The following is a 16,888-nucleotide window of genomic DNA, read 5'->3' as shown; positions in this document are numbered from 1 at the left end:
TAAAATAAAATGAATAAATTAGTTGGGAAGTGTTTCTTAATCTGTTCCCTGCGGAAAAAAAATTCTAAAGAATTGAATTTTTTCTTCCTTAACTGTTTTGATAGACTGTACTAGTGAAACCAAATCAGCTTGTCATTTTCTTTGTGGAAAGAGTATTAAAGAGTATAAATTCTACATTAGTTTTCCATCAATGGTTTTATGATTTTCAGATTTTTTAAAAAATTTCCTTGAGTCAACTTTGGTGATAAATTATATATTTTTAAAGGAATTTGTTCTGGAATGAAATTGTTAATGTTCTCTTATCATTTCTTTAATAACAAGGCAACTGGAGTGATGTTCCCTTTCATTCCTGACACTAGATATGTGTATCTTTTTTTCCCATTAATTTTGCCAGAGGTTTGTCAGTTTTGTTGGTCTTCAGAAAGCTCACTTTGGTGTTGTGGTTACTGCTGTTAATCCACTCCATTTTGAGCTTGCTTTCTATTTCCTCAAGTTCGGCTCTGATGTTTATCATTCCCTTTCTCGTACTCTTTTTGTTGGGCATATTTGCTGAGCTTTTTCCAACCTCTTGAGATAGGTTCTAATTTTAGAAAGCTAATTTTGTGTTTGTACAATACAAGGACCTTAGAACATTTCTAGCCTATATATTTATGGCTATATCTGATTAAGTATTACTGATCCTACAATTTTTGTCATTCAGTTAGAATATGTTCATATTTCCCTTGTAATTTCTTCTCTGACTCATGAGCTGATATCTCATGATGATTGTTGATATTTCTTCTTGTCTTAGTAATTCAGTTCATTTCTGCTTTATGTATATTAATGTAATATTATTACAAGCCCACAAATTTTAGAATTGTTATCTTCCTGGTAGACTGAACTATTTACCATGATTAATATCTCTATTTCTAATAATATCATTTGTCTTAAAGTATAGATATTACATACTTTGTATATATGTATACATACATATACACACACATATATATACACATATACATATACATATACATATATATATATATATTTTATTTATTCATTTGGCAGAAAGAAAGAGCACAAGCAGGCAGAGCGGCAGGCAGGGGGAAAAGGAGAAGTAGGTTCCCTGATGAGCAGAGAGCCTGACGTGGGGCTCGATCCCAGGAGCCTGGGATCATGACCTGAGTTGAAGGCAGATATTTAACTGACGGAGCCACCCAGGTGCCCCACATATTATATTATTACATTATTAGTAGCCACATCAGATTTCTTTCAGTCAGTATTTGCATATTTACTTTCTCTTTTACTTTAAAAATTCTGTATCCTTGTTTTAGATGTACCTTATTAACAGCATATAGGTAGGTCTCTTAAATCCAATCTGATATTATTTTACTGGAAGCATCTACTCTGTTTATACTTACTTATCTTTTCTTTTTTTAAGATTTATTTATTTATTTATTTATTTATTAATTAGAGACACACACACACACACACACACACAGAATCGGCAGACTCCCCTCTGAGCACAGAGCCAGACATGGGGCTCAACCTCATGACCCTGAGATCATGATGTGAGCTGAAATCAAGAGTCAGACACTTAACCAACTGAGTCACCAGGCACCCCTATATTTACTTTTTTTTTTTAAAGATTTTATTTATTTATTTGACAGAGATAGAGACAGCCAGTGAGAGAGGGAACACAAGCAGGGGGAGTGGGAGAGGAAGAAGCAGGCTCATAGCAGAGGAGCCTGATGTGGGGCTCGATCCCATAACGCCGGGATCACGCCCTGAGCCGAAGACAGACGCTTAACCGCTGTGCCACCCAGGCGCCCCTCCATATTTACTTTTCTTAACAAAATGAATTTAGTGTAATTACTGATATATTTTTATCTAAATCTAATATCTTATTTTGTGCTTAAAAATTCCCTCTCTTATTTTTCAAGTTTTGCTCCCTCCTCCTCCCTTTCCTTCCTTGCTCTATTTTTCTGATGCGTATTTTGATGAGGTCTGAGTATTTTTAAAATCATTCCCCTTTTGTAAGAGTTTGTAAGTTATACACTCTCTTTTAGTGGTTTTCCCAGAAATGAAAACATGCATAATTAAATTAACAAAGTATGAATTTAATACAAATATTTACCCTCAATTTGGGCAATACAAGGATCTTAGAACATCCCAACTTTATTTAGTCCTTCCTTATGTACTGTTATCATAATCTAGATTGTCTTATTTTTAACCTTAATGTATTATTACTGTTTTATAAAGAGAAACTTCATGTATACTTGTCCAAATATTCACCATTTTCTTTCTTTTCCATTTCTTCTTGCAACTCTGACATTCCATTTATGATTACTTTCTTTCCTTATGATGCATCTCCTTTAGCATTTTTTTCAGTCGGGTCTCCCAATAATAAGCCCTCTTGGTTTTTGTTTTTAAATGTCTTCATTCCACCCTCATTACTGAAAGATCCCTTTGCAGGATATAACAGTCTAGAGTAACAGTTACCTTCTTTCATCAACCGAAAACACCATTCCATTGTTTCTGACTTCTGGTGGTGCTGATGAGAAGTCACCGTATTTCTAATTCACATGCCTTTGAAGGTAATTTGTCCTTTGACTCTGGTTGCTTTTAAGATTTTCTCTTTTTCTGTAGTTTTATTTAAATTCACAATGTTCTACCTGTTGTGAATTTCTTTTTACTTATCATGCTTGGGATTCACTGGACCTTCAAATCTGTGAATTAGTGCTTTTATTGGTTTTAGAAAATTTCCAACCATTGTTTGCTCAAATCCGGTCTCTGCATATTCTCTCTTCTATCCTATGGGTCTTCGACAAAATGGACAATAGACCTTCCTACTGTTTCTTCCTCATTGTTTAACTTATTTACTACGTTTTCTATTTTTTTCTCTCCCTGTGCTGCATTATGGGTAATTTCTTCTGACCTATCTGCCAGTCCACTAACTGTGTCTTCTTGATGCTAAGGCTGCTGTGAAAGATGTCCACTGCAGCTTTCATTTCAATTATTGTATTTTTCATCTCTAGCATCAGTAGGATTCTTGCCAAATATGTAACTTTTTATAACTCCTTATTTTTTGTAGTTTAAAAAGTCTATCATTTATTTATTAAAATAGTGAACTTAATGGTTTTAAAATATGGATATGGTATTTCCAGTTTTTTTTTTTTAAAGATTTGATTTATTTATTTGACAGAGACAGCCAGTGAGAGAGGGAACACAAGCAGGGGGAGTGGGAGAGGAAGAAGCAGGCTCATGGCAGAGGAGCCTGATGTGGGGCTCGATCCCATAACGCCGGGATCACGCCCTGAGCCGAAGGCAGACGCTTAACCGCTGTGCCACCCAGGCACCCTGGTATTTCCAGTATTTAGAACGTGAGTAGGTTTATTGCTGTTGCTTGTTGTTTTTCTGAAACTCGTGTTGTTTTTGTTCTTGAGTTCCTGATTACCATTGGCTGGTCATTCGCTTGACCTTCAAAAATGACTTGTGGGCTTTCCTAGAGATCTAGGATGAACATACCCTTCTCCAGGGAGTTTTTTTCATTTGTTTCTGCCAGATATTTGAAGGAACTACCAGCTGAGAACCACCTCAAGTCAGTTCACACCTAGATGTTCCTCAGTCAGCCCAGGCTTCAACTGCTTGGATTACAAATTCACATAAAGGCTGGTCTTATATAAATAGCCAATAGATACATGAAAAAATGCCCCACATCACTCGACATCAGGGAAATACAAATTAAAACCACAATGCGATACCACCCCACACCTGTCAGAGTGGCTAAAATAGTATGGAAGTTCCTCAAAAAGTTAAAAATAGAGCTACCCTATGACCCAGCAATTGCACTACTAGGCATTTATCCAAAGCATACAAACATAGTGATTCAAAGGGGGCACATGCACCCCAATGTTTATAGCAGCAGGGTCCACAGTAGCCAAACTATGGAATGAGCCCAGATGTCCATCGACAGATGAATAGATAAAGAAGATGTGGTTTATGTATATACACAATGGAATATTACTTGGCCATCAAAAACAATTGAAATAGTGCCATTTGCAATGATGTGGATGGAACTAGAGGGTGTTATTCTAAGTGAACTAAGTCAGAGAAAGACAGTTACCATATGATTTCAGTCATATATGAAATTTAAGAAACAAAACAGATGGACATAGGGGAAGGGAAGGAAAAATAAAATAAGATAAAAACAGAGGGGGAGGCAAACCATAAGAGACTCTTACTATAGGGAACAAACTGAGGGTTGCTGTAGGGAAGGTATGTACAGGGATGGGGTATTTGGGTGATGGACAGTAAGGAGGGCACTTGATGTAAGGAGCACTGGGTGTTATATGCAACTGACAAATCACTGAACTCTACCTCTGAAATTAAAATACACTATATGTTAACTAAATTGAATTTAAAGAAAAAATTAAACTCCATGGGGAAAAATAATGTAATAACATCATATACTAACATGGTGACTATACTTACCGTGGTAAGCATAGTGTAATGTATAGAATTGCTGAATCACTATGTTGTACACCTGAAAGTAATATAATATTGTCTGTCATCTATGCTTCAACTAAAAAAAGAAAAGAAAAAAAAAAGACTTGAGGGAAACATGCCAACTGCAAATAGGGTAGATCTCTGCAAATTTGAAGGCAATGCAATTTTTACTTTCTGCTTTGTGATAGTATTTTTCCAGTTTTCTCCAAGGGGAATGTTTTTGTTTTCAGGAATTAAAGTATTTTAGTTGGTTTATCTAATTTAGTGGTGATGAACACTTTTAAGTTTTGTTTGTTTGGAAAACTCTTTATCTCTCTTTAACTCTGAACGATAACCTTGCCAGGCATTCTTGGTTGTTTTTCTCCTTTCAGTACTTTGAATTTATCATGCCGCTCTCTTCTGGCCTGCCAAATTTCTGCTGAAAAATCAGTGTACAGTCTTAAGGGGTGTCCCATGTATGTTACTAGTTGCTTCTCTCTTGCCGCTCTTAAAATTATCTTTCATCTTTGACATTTTAATTATTATATATCTTGATGAGGACTTCCTTGGACTCATCTAGTTCAGAACTCTCTGTTTCCTGAACCCAGATGTCTGTTTCCTTCCCCAGGTTTGGGAGGTTTTCAGCTATTGTTTCTTCAATTGTGTTTTCTGCCCCTTTTTTCCTCTCTCTCCTTCTGGAGCTCTTATAATGTGGAATGCTGGTATGTTTGATGTTGATCATCTCAATAGATGCAGAAAAAGCATTTGATAAAATTCAACATCCATTTATGATAAAAACTCTCAACAAAGTGGGTTTAGAGGGAATAACCTCAACATAAAAAGACCATATATGATAAGCATGCAGGTAACATTATATTCAATGGTGAAAAACCAAAAGCTTTTCCTCTAAGATTAGGAACAAGACAAGGATGTCCACTCTTACCACTTTTATTCAACTTAGTACTGGAAGTTATAGCCACAACAATCACAGAAGAAAAAGAAATAAAAGCATCCAAAATGGTAAGAAAGAAGTAAATCCGTCACTGTTTACAAATGACATGATACTATATATAGAAAATCTAAAACATTCCACCAAAAAACTATTAGAATAAATGAATTCAGTAAAGTTGCAGGTTACAAAATTAATATACAGAAATTTGTTGTTTTTATACACTAATAAAAAAGTAGCAGAGACACTAAGAAAAAATCCATTAAGAAAAAAATCCTCCTTAACCAAGGAGGTAAAAGGCCTGTACTCTGAAAACTAAAAACACTAATGAAACAGTTGAACACAAACGGAGAGATATACCATGCTCATGGATTGGAATTAATATTGTTAAAATGTCCATACTACTCAAAGCAATCTACACATTCAATGAAATGCCTATCAAAACACCAATAGTGTTTTTCACAGAACTAGAACAAATACTCCTAAAATTTGTAATGGAACCACAGAAGACCCCAAATAACCAAAGCAATCTTGGTCTCAACAAACAAACCTGGAGGTCTCATAATCCCAGATTTCAAGGTATAATACAAATCTATAGTAATAAAAACAGTAATAGTACTGGCACAGACACACAGATTAATGGAACAGAATAGAAAGCCCAGAAATGATGCTTCTATGGCCAACTAATATACCACAAAGGAGGCAAAAATATACAATGGGGAAAGGACAGTCTCTTCAACAAATGGTTCTGGGAAAACCACACAGTACATGGAAAGAATGAAACCGGACCACCTTCTCAAACCACACACAAAAATAAGCTCAAAATGGGTTGAAGACCTAAACGTGAGACTTGAAACCATAAAATTCCTAGAATAAAACATGGGCATTAATCTCTTCAGCATTAGCCTTGACAATATATTTTTTTTTATAGCTCTCCTCAGGCAAAGGAAACAAAGCAAAAATAAACTGTTGGGACTATACCAAACTAAAAAGCTTTTGCACAATAAAGGAAACCATTAACAAGACAAAAAAGGAATCTAATGAATAGAAGATGTTTGCAAATGATATATCTGGTAAGGAGTTAACATCTAAACTATATAAAGAATTTATACAACTCAACACCTAACAAACAAATAGCCCCATCGAAAATAGGCAGAGGACTTGAAACAACATTTTTTCCAAAGAAGACACACAGATGGCCAAAAGACATATGAAAAGACACTCAACAACACTCATCATCACGGAAATGCAAATCAAAGCCACAATGAGATATTACTTCAAACCTTTCAGAACGGCTATTATCAAAAAGGCAAGAAATAACAAGAACACAATACAAGGATCCGTGGGTAAGCCTTGTGAACCATTGTCAGAATAGTAAATTGGTGCAACCACTGTGGAAAACAGTATAGAATTTCCTCAAAAAACCAAAAATAGACATATATGATCCAGCAATTTTACCACTGGCTAATTACCCAAAGAAAATAAACACAATAATTCAAAATGATACAGGCGCCCCTATGTTTATTGCAGCATTGTTTACAATAGCCAAGACATGGAAGCTATCTAAGTAATCAGTGACAGATGAATGGATAAAGACGTGATATATATAATGAAATAGTACTCAGCCATGAAAAAGAATGCTATCTTACCATTTGCAAAAACATGAATGGACCTAGAGGGTATTACTGCAAGTGAAGTAATTCAGACAAAAAACCCCAAATACCATATGATTTCACTTATATGTGGAATCTAAAACACAAAACAAATGAACAAAAGTAGAAATGCCCATAAATACAGACAATAAATGGGTAGCTGCCAGAGGGGAGGTCGATGGGGAGATGGGCAAAATGGTGAAGGGGGGTGGGAGGTGCAGGTTTCCAGTTACAGAATGTGTCAGTCACAGGGATGAAAGGTACAGAATAACGTTGTTGATGGTATTGTTATAGCGTATGGTGACGGATCGTAGCTACACTTGTGTTGAGCACAGCATGTGTATAGAGTTGTTGAATCACTAGGTTGTGCACCTGAAACTAATGTAATATTGTGTGTCAACTATACTTCAATAAAAAATAGAATATATTTTTTGAAAGATTAGAGAATTAAATTCATCCAGGAGGTGTTAAGAAAGTACTTGTGGGAAGCAAAACTGGGATACTTACAGTCTTTATTCTACAGTTATTTTTAATATGCTAGGTTGCCACTGATCTTTAAATGGGTCTGTAAATAACTTTCTCACAATTACAGTTATTAATGTGGCATTTTTGCTTCCTATCCCTGTGACCTTGAGATCTACTAGTTTGTATGTCTTGGTTTCTAAAGGAGATAGGATTCTTCCAGAGGATACAACAATGGCTCCATCATTGTGGAAACTGACATGGCCTTATGGCCACTTGGGACTCGTCCCGTCTCTGAATCAACAGGCAAAGCAACCCACTACTGTTCTGGTTGAATGGACCGAATCCCAGTATCAAATCGCTGTCATACAGTGGGATGAAGGAGGACCACGTCTGAACCAGGGGCTGCTTGAAACTGGAAATTAGTCTGACGGAACACTGAGGCAACCGCAAAAAGGCAAGACCACGAAGTACCCAGACAGCTCAGGAATGGTAGACTGAATCGTTCTGTCAGGTAAAGAACCTCAAGCAGGCCAGGTGCTGGCTGAGGACAGGAAGATCATAGAATGGGCAGTAGAAAAATCTTTTTTTAAAATATCCACTCAACCCAGGAACTGCCAAGAATCAAGGACCATCCAGTGCTCATCACATCACGCGATATTATACGCAACTAAGGAATCACTGAACACTACATCAAAAATTAATGCTGTTGGCTAACTGAATTTGAATAAATAATAATAATAATAATAAAGAATCAAGGACCATCTGGGAAGGTTGGTGGTGCTACTATAACTTTACAATAGGACCCTGCTTTATCCTGGAGTAGATTTCTTATGGAATGTTTTTTGAAAATGCTATTCAAAGGAATTCAGGGCAAAATATTAAAGCAAAGTCAGAAAATGAGTGACAAACTGAGAGATTAAATGTTACAGTTAAAGGGAAAAACTTCCTAATATAGAGACAACTAAAGGGGAAAAAAGACCATAAAATTGGATAGAAAAATGACAAAAGTCCTGTATAGAGTTCACAAAAAAATTAGACAAAAAGCTCTTAAATGTTTGAAGACATCAAACTCCACCAATAAGAAAATTAAAAGTACACTGAGATATGCATCGGCTTAGCAAACAATTCAACACCTGAAAAACCCAGCTTGGTGGCAAGGCTGAGGGGAAGCAGGCATTGTTACGCAACCCCTCTCGAGGTAAATCTGACAATACCTAATAAACTTACATACGCATGTACCCTTGACTTGGTAATTCCACTTCTGGGAAATTACCCTAAAGATGCATTTCCAGCAACACACAAAAAAATATATGCGCAAGATGATTCATTACGGAGTTATCTGTAATTGGAAAATTTATGTTAATATGTATTATGTATTTATATTGATTTTTATTTACCAACATAAAGTAGTAATGGGGAAAACCTTAAAGTTGAATAGAAAAAATCCAACTGGATATCAAATCGATGACATAACCACACTAAGAAGAAGAATTACACTTTTAAACATGGTGTTGTGACAATACAATTTTTTGCCTAAGGACATAAAACCTTAGAAAAAAATGTAAAAATGTTACTTCGTAGCTTTGCTGTGGGTAAGTGGTTGTAGTGTAGTAATTTCAAACCTATTTCATGTGTCTGAGAGAGGTACGCATATGAAGGAGGGAAACGCAGAACCACCCCGGGTATTGGATTTTAACTGATAGTTTCAGTGTGAACTCATGATTTTTTAAAGGTCTAGAAAGACACATCACCCTAGTAGCAATAAGCAAACAGCATGTGGCGATCAGGGTTCCTGAATACCATTCCTTATGAAACAAGACCAGGGCTCCGTAAAGAACGGGTAGTTCGAAGTCTAGAGTGGGAAAGCATAAAGTGAGCCTGAAACATCTCGCTGTACCTCGGAGTAAAAAAGTGTTTCCAAAATGATAGGAACACACAAGACATTTAACCTGAAGAACATCTCAACAGCCAAAGCTGAGAGGACTTGAGCATGACATAGAAGAATTATGGTTACAGACTAGACCGTATTTCAATTAAAAGAAGGAAAGAAACAGGAGGATGGAGGCTCAGGCTAGGTCTTTGAGAATTGGTAAGATTGAGACAGATGGAGAAGAAAGGGGATTAGGTCAGTATGGACAAATGAGGAACTGCTGAAGAGGAGGACACAATTCAGGAGACTGAAGCAGGGTGGGGGGCAGGGGGCAAGTATGGATCCAGCTAGAGTAGCTGGTGCATGCAGGGACCAGGAAGTCTAAGATTCAGGGGTTTGGAGCCACGAATCAGTGGCTTGGGGCCACGAATGCCAGTCTGAAGACTAGACTTTGAATCTAGTGGCCATGGGGAGCCACTGCAAGCTTTTGACCAGAGGGGTTATAAGAGATGAGGAGGCGGGTATTTCTGGAAGGTGCCTCTGGCAGCGCTGATGGAGGACAGAGAAAGGAGGGGTGAGAGCGGTAAGGAGGTCTTTGCAGGGGTGAGGAACGAGGTGCTGGGGCCTGCAAAGAGCCCGGGAACAGATAAGGAATAAAAATGGCCAAAATAAAAAAAAGCACTTTGAAGGACTGATAGAACTTATTCCTTTGTCACAGGAGAGGGTCGGGGACTCTGAGTTTCTGTGCTGAAGAGCTGGAAGGATGATGGTAGCACGGAGCTGAATATGCAGGGCAGAGAACTGGTCTCTGATGTTCCGAACTGGCTTTGAAAAGTTCATCGTGAGACCATAGCATTCTGACGCTTCCAAACCTTGAAAGGTTAGGGGAACGTCCCATGCCGGGGGTGGTGGTGTTGCTGGCCCTTCTCCCCCCGTCTGATCTCTTACAGACCTTAGGTAAAAGGAGGGCTCCAGTGTGTTCCTGGAGCTTCTGCCGATGATTGCTTGTCAGAGGGTTTTATGATGCTCCGAAGATAATGCCCAGAATCTTCTCCCTGTGGAATCCCAGTGGGCTCCTCTCACTGAGTGTAACATCGCTTCCTGATTGGGCCAGAGGAGAATTCTCCAGACCTGACTCCAGGGCAGGCTCCCCATATGCCTTCCTCTGTCACCCCTGCAGTGAAGCTGGACCCGGGGGGGGCGGGGGGCTCTGTGGTCTGTGGCCATGTGGCCTCGTATGGCATGGGCCACCCTCTCTGCTGCCCAGCATTCTGGCCTGGCTGGAGGAAGCCGGCCCTGAGCTCCCATAGTGAGCTGGCTTCCCAGGCAGCCTTCTTCCCTGCACGCTTGGCATTCATACGGCCCGGCTATAAATTATGCCCAGTGTGTTCATTTTCAGTTTAAATGTGTTCTCATCCCAGAGGAGCGACTAATGGCGTCAGGTTACTGATGTGCAAAAAGCCTGCCGCTACGATGACTGTGGATTAATGAAATCTCAGTCATGGAGGCTGGGGCAGCCATAAATCGTCAGCCACGGGGGACACAGATTTAACACTACACTCCCTGTCCCCTTCCCTCGTCCCCCAAATTATTTTGCTATAAAGATGCTCGGTAAATGTTTACCATTGCCTGAATGTTTGCTTTCTATTAGAGGCTGAGGCAAGCCAAGCCCCTCCCTCCTAAGAGAACCTTCTCTTAGACAACAGGACGTGAGCGGAGAGGGATTGCAAAGCCTGTCACACTTTCTCTAGGAGGCGTGAGGGCAAATCGCTTTATCAGGGATTGTTGCTGACTGATAAATTTCACTCCGAAAATTGGCCAACACAGGGTTCTAGCAGTGAACCCCGCTCATTTGGCCTGTGAGTGACAACCCCTGCCTTCTGTTATGGCTTTTTTCTTTCCCTAATGAATTTAAAATGATTATCCAGTGTCATTCCTGTATGTGATTGTGAAAGGTAGCAAGTCTCCTTCTCGTTAGACGAAGGACTCCAGGGAGTCCACTGATGGACCACTTCAAGAGTCCCTGATCCTAAGAGCAAATGGTTTGGGTGGCTATGGTTTTCTAGAAAGAAGATCTGTGAATTCACCCAATTCATTGAATGTTCTGGAACACCAACATGGGACTGCTATGTGGATTGCCTTCCTCTCCATAATCCCATGACTTTGCCATAGGATGACTGTGAGAAGGCTACCCACCCTCGATTCTGGGCTGGCCTTGTGCATGGCTTTGGCCCACGGGATATTGGCAAATGCAACGCCAGCAGACGTGGGAAGGCCTGGCTACTTTCTTTTCCTAGAACGCTTCTGCCACATGAACGTGGCGGGGCCAACCCGTGGCTGCGTGACCCCATCACCCTCCTTTCCCAGCTGACCTACCGGCAACTGCAGGCCATGAGTGTACCCGGCCATGGTCAGCCACGCCTGGGCCAGCAGAAGCCCGCTGACAGCCTGTGGAAGGTACCAGCGTGCCAGATGTCGTGCTCACTTCCACGATCAAAGCGATCGCCAGGCGTTTGGCACATCAGCTCCAGCTTCCGGCAGTCAGCCTTCTCTGCTGCCAAGCAAGGCTGGCTCCTCCTGGCTCGAGCAGGCCTCCGTGGGTCACCCTGACAGTGGCCTGTGCCCGGGGTGGCCACATGGCTCCTGTGAAGGCGGGAGGATCCCCGGGACTGGGGAACAGGACACCACCCCCAGTAAGTACATCCTTTCCTTGCTTGTAAAATCGGGTGTGGGTGACTGGAGCCCCCTCATTACCGTACTGACTGCCCGAGCCCATCTAAGCAGGAGGGACGAAACTGCTCACAGGATCATGGAGCCAGAGAAGAAGTCACCCCCTTTTCCCCCCAGAGGAAAAGTTTCTCGGAATTTGAAGAATGCAGAAAGGTAGAAAAGCAGGTGGAGAGGAAGAAGACATCCGTTTTGAGCTGGGATGCAGGAAAACGGAGCTTTGGGGCACGCATGTCACATGGTCAGGCCACAGATGTAGGGAAGTTACTAGAAAAAAACTCCAAGAACAGAAAAAGCATGACATGCACGAAACGGGACAAAATGCGCAGAAGCGAGAGTTACACAGAGCTGCAAGACATTTGAGAAAACATTTCTTTTTCCTTTTCCATTAAGACTCTAGTAACTTTTCTAATAACACCTAAGATGACTTCTTTCCAGGATTCGAGACACCATTTTTTGTATTAGAGATGTATTTGGGAGTAAATAGGGATATACACGTCACTTACCACAAATAGTAAAGAAAACATCTGAAAATCTTGTTTTCTTGACAAAATGGACAAAAAGCTTTTGGCTGTGAAAACATTGATTTTTAATCCAATTATCCCCCCAGATATCCAAGGAGAAAGTTACAACTTGTTCTATCCTTAATGTTGAGATCTTAAACATTGAAGTCACCAGTGAGGAAGCAAACGATTACCAGACGGCATTTTCAAACAAATTTTTAATATTTATTATAATTGTGCTTTTCTACAACTAATGATTCTTGTAGCTTGCACACGGAATGTCTGCCTTTGTTTACCTACATGCACAGAGAATCGCATTCCCAGTAGGGAGGCTCACACAACAGTGTAGGGTGTGTGACCTCTGTGAGGCATTCAGGAAGGGTAGAAGCCATCCTTCCTGGGCCCCTTAGGATGCTCTTATGTTGGCGTCACATTCTTCTAAAAGTAGGATCAGATCTTCAATCAGGCTGTGCTCTCTGCCGTGGGTCACTCTCATAATATCAAAAGCCTAAAGGAAAAAGAAAGAAGATGGATTATGTCAGAGTAGGCAGTTAGTTAGGTTTTAACAGGATGCCTGGAGGCCCACAAAGGGGGACTCATGGGCAGCTCTGGGGGAGGGGCGGTGGTTAGAGACCTGTCCTGGCAACAGTCCAAAACAGGGCTATAAGAAGCCAGATCCAACCAGACAGGCCCAAGACAAAGAAGGCTGGAAACCCTGACCTAGTAAGGGAGAAAAGGCACCAAAAGCTGCTCCCAAGAAATGCCCTCCTCCAGTAAACAGCTGTCAGTAAGACAGAAACCCAGACCCCAGGGCAGGCAGCTCTCCCTTGCGCTGGCCCATGCTCACAGCTCGGGAGTATACGCTCACTTGAATAAATTTACCTGCTTGCACCGCTCAACCGCTGTGCCTGGTCTGTCCTTGAATTCCTTCCTGCAGTGAGACCAAGAGCCTTTGGCAACACCCTGGGGACGGGCTGGGTGGAAGCCTCAGAGTCCGGAGCGGGGAGGGGGCTCCCCAGTCCACCTGGCAACATCTTGATCCCAAAGTAGGTGGGCCCCTGCCCACTCATCTTTGTCCTGGGATCCCAGGAGGGCGAACCCCACGGTCCACAGCGAGAGCAGCACTGTGGTTCCCCAAGCCACACAGCAAGGGACGGGGTGAATTTCTACTGTGGTGTTTGGAGCTCTCAGGACTTGAATCCCGCCGGGGTGTGGTTTCCAACAATGATCTTCAGGGGTTGTTGGTGAAGAGGTTTGGTGGGTACTGAGGTTTCAGAAACTACTAACAATGATGAAGTAATATTAAAGATGAAACACTGTGCTGCCACCACCTTAAAGTGAGATCTCATTTTTGCGTGATGCACTTCTCATCTTTTTGCACTGTGATAGCAATGTCAATATTTCTGTGTCTCTGTTTCACATCCTAGCACATTAAAGCACCAGCGTTTTGACCATCGCTTCCTTCAATCTCCACGTTCAGTCGTCCCCCACTAGGTCGTGTCAGTTCTGCCTCCGTGGTATTTCTGAAACCTGGGTGGGCGTGTGACCACTTCCCAAGAGAGCGATATAAGGAGTGCTACTGACTTCCAAGACTAGGTGAAATATAGGCCAGACAGCCTCTGCCTTGTTCACGATCATGTTTGCTCCTGAAACCATGAGTCTCTGTGTTGTGAGAAGCCCAAGCCCACGGAGAGGCCACGTGTGGGGCTCTGGTGGACAGTCCTTGCTGAGTCCGTCTTCCAGGTCATCCTGGCCTAGACACCAGAGATGTGCATAAAGAAGCGTCCGGGGGCCCCTGGCTGGTTCAGTTGGAAAAGCACCCATCTCTCAGTCTCAGGGTCGTGAGTTTGAGCCCCGTGTCGGGTGTAGAGAGGACTTAAAAATAAAATCTTAAAAAAAACAACCATCCCAAAAAACAAGGCGTCCAGATGACTCCAGCTGCTAGCCAGAAGGCAGCCAGGCTCCAGTCTTCCCAGCTGAAACCCCAGACATTGGGGACAAGAGGCAAGCCGTTCCTATTGTGATCTGTTCGAACTCCTGACCCAGAGGGTCTGTGGGCATGATAAAGCGGCGAGTTTACTCTGCCATGTTTTGGGAGGGCTTGTTACAGAGCAATGATATTATTGCAGTCAATAAATTAGAGACAAGCAGTAGCAGCCTGCACTGCCCACTCGGGGGCTGGCGGGGAGGACCGAGCCACGGTACTGAATGCGGACGTGCCCTCAGGAGATCACGTGAAGACGTCACTTGGTGGCTATTAGGCACCCACCCGGACGAGCTCCTGGCACGCGGGCTCTCGCCTTGGCCGCGCAGTATTATCAACTGGGGAGCCTGAGAGAGACTCCAATGCCCACACCCCGCACGTGTGATGCAGGAAACGCGCCCTTGGGGTTGAGAAGGGCTGCTACCGTAGCTCTCGACACACAAGTGCAGCTAGTCATGATTCAGTGTGAATTTAGAGCCGGCATAATTACCACTTCGATAGTCGTGTACGATTAATTCCATCATGCTCAGACCATCATTCATTCACTAAGCTGTTCTCGGAAACATCGGTCACTTCCGATTTTCACAAACACTGACACGATGTAGCTCTTCCAACTTAGGACGTTTTCCGTCTTTGCGGAAGGTTTGCTTAAGCTAAATTTCCAGGGACTGCTGGGTAGGAAGAGCTTTGCGGCCAGAGACTACGGAGCTGGGAAGCAACATGGTCATCCTCGGAGCCCTTCCTTCCGTGGGGAAGAAACCCAGAGCAGCTAAGTGGTCAGACCCAGGACTGTTTTCCTTGCCTGTGTTCCTGGCCTCCTTCCCGCCTCTTTAAAAAGTTCTCTGCAGGCAGGAATGAAGGCAAACAGGCATGCAGAGGGCTCTGGATGTAGGGGAGAGACAGGAAGAGGAAGCCCCGCCAGCTCAGGCTCTGGTCTCCAGCCTGGCAGGGAGCAGCGCGCACGCGGTCCAGATGTGATCCCGCAGCCAGCCAGGCCCGTCCCCGGTGATGTCCCGGCTGGCAAACCCTGAGGGCTCTGATGAACTTGAGTGGGTCTGCCCCGTGGGCGTACGGTGTCCGCAAGCACATCTGGGGGGGGTGTCTCCCACGTTGCAGGCAGCCACACTCCATGAGATCCCAACCGACACAAGATCAAAAACAAATGTTGGGCCCATTCTGGGAACAAATGCGTCTTGTTTCATCCACCCCCCACCCCCCTGGGGTGCGACTCTGGGTCCTCAGGAGGTCTGGACACCTGAGGTCTGAGGCGGAGAGCTGCCAGAAAGCAGGATGGCCGTGGGATCAGAGAGCTGCTTCAAGTCCTTCACAGGAAATCCTCCTACTTGAAAGCTCTCTTGGATGTTCTCGTCCTTCTACTCAGCAGAGGGCCAGATGTCTCTGGGATCGGGCAGAGGAGACGAATGGGCCAGAAGGCCCTGACTGAAAACGTCTTTGCATAAAGGGAAATAACCCTCCACTGGGCCCCACTAACATGCAGTCCGGACAAAGGTCAGGCCTGACCTGGGAGGGCTCACCTCCATCGCTGTCCCTCACGGAAACCTTCTGCCGGATCAGGGCTGGCCTTGTTGCCCAGGAGGATGCCCCGAACAGCTTCTTGTGCCCTCCTGGCCGTATTTCCCTAGGTTCCTCCCCTCGAGGATGTCCTGGACATTTGACTCAGAGGCTAAATGACAAAGGTCATCTTCCTAGCACTCTGACGAGGTGAGGTTGATTTGCATGTGTTTAAACATAGCACAGACTCCAATCTTCCTTCCTTTCGGCCTTTCCTCCAGTTAATAAGTTTCACTTTCTTCCAACTTTCGAAATCAGGTCTGTTCCTTAAGAGCTCAAGTTAATTGTGGCTGTTCCAGAATCTTCCTGCTCGTCCCTCAGCAGGACAAGAGCCTGAGTCTCTGCAGGCCGCTTGCAGCCTTCAGAGCCACAGGCAGGAAGGGGAAGCTGTGTGGCCATCCCCAGGCCTCCCTCCCACACCTCCACGCCTGCTTCCTTACAAAGGGCCAATGAGGACCATCAGGCCCAAAGTCCTCACGGTACAGGCTGAGGGGTGGGCACAGAGTGAGCCGACCCAGGGCTCCCTCCATGACGGCACTGCACAGCCTCCTCCTACAGGGGAGGGACCCGAGGCCCCCTATACGTCAACGTGGCTTCCAAGACGTCGGACAGATGCAGGGTCTTCCCCGCCAACATGCTTGTGACGACGCTCTGTGTTCTCTTCCGGGCGGCGAACGCAGCACAGGAAGCAAAGGCGGG

The 16,888-nt window shown here is 43.2% G+C and overlaps 1 protein-coding gene across 3 annotated transcripts in view; it reads right to left on the bottom strand.

Annotated features, from left to right (window-relative positions):
- Positions 1–7,061: 7,061 nt before the first annotated feature.
- The window catches only part of SMYD3 (SET and MYND domain containing 3), a 699,034-nt gene continuing 689,207 nt past the window's right edge, over positions 7,062–16,888 (bottom strand). For 2 of the 3 annotated variants that reach the window (XM_034666622.1, XM_034666623.1), the window contains one exon: positions 7,070–13,141. In XM_034666622.1, the coding sequence (XP_034522513.1) occupies positions 13,040–13,141 (102 nt within the window). In that variant the 3' untranslated portion in view covers positions 7,070–13,039. Of the gene's footprint in view, positions 13,142–16,888 lie in introns of all 3 variants that reach the window. The other variant, XM_034666624.1, reaches the window with a different exon arrangement.

This window comes from Ailuropoda melanoleuca, chromosome 8 (genome assembly GCF_002007445.2).
Source record: "Ailuropoda melanoleuca isolate Jingjing chromosome 8, ASM200744v2, whole genome shotgun sequence".
Taxonomy (NCBI): Eukaryota; Metazoa; Chordata; class Mammalia; order Carnivora; family Ursidae; genus Ailuropoda; species Ailuropoda melanoleuca.
Note: the sequence above shows the minus strand (reverse complement) of the source record. Positions and strands in the feature narration are given on the sequence as shown.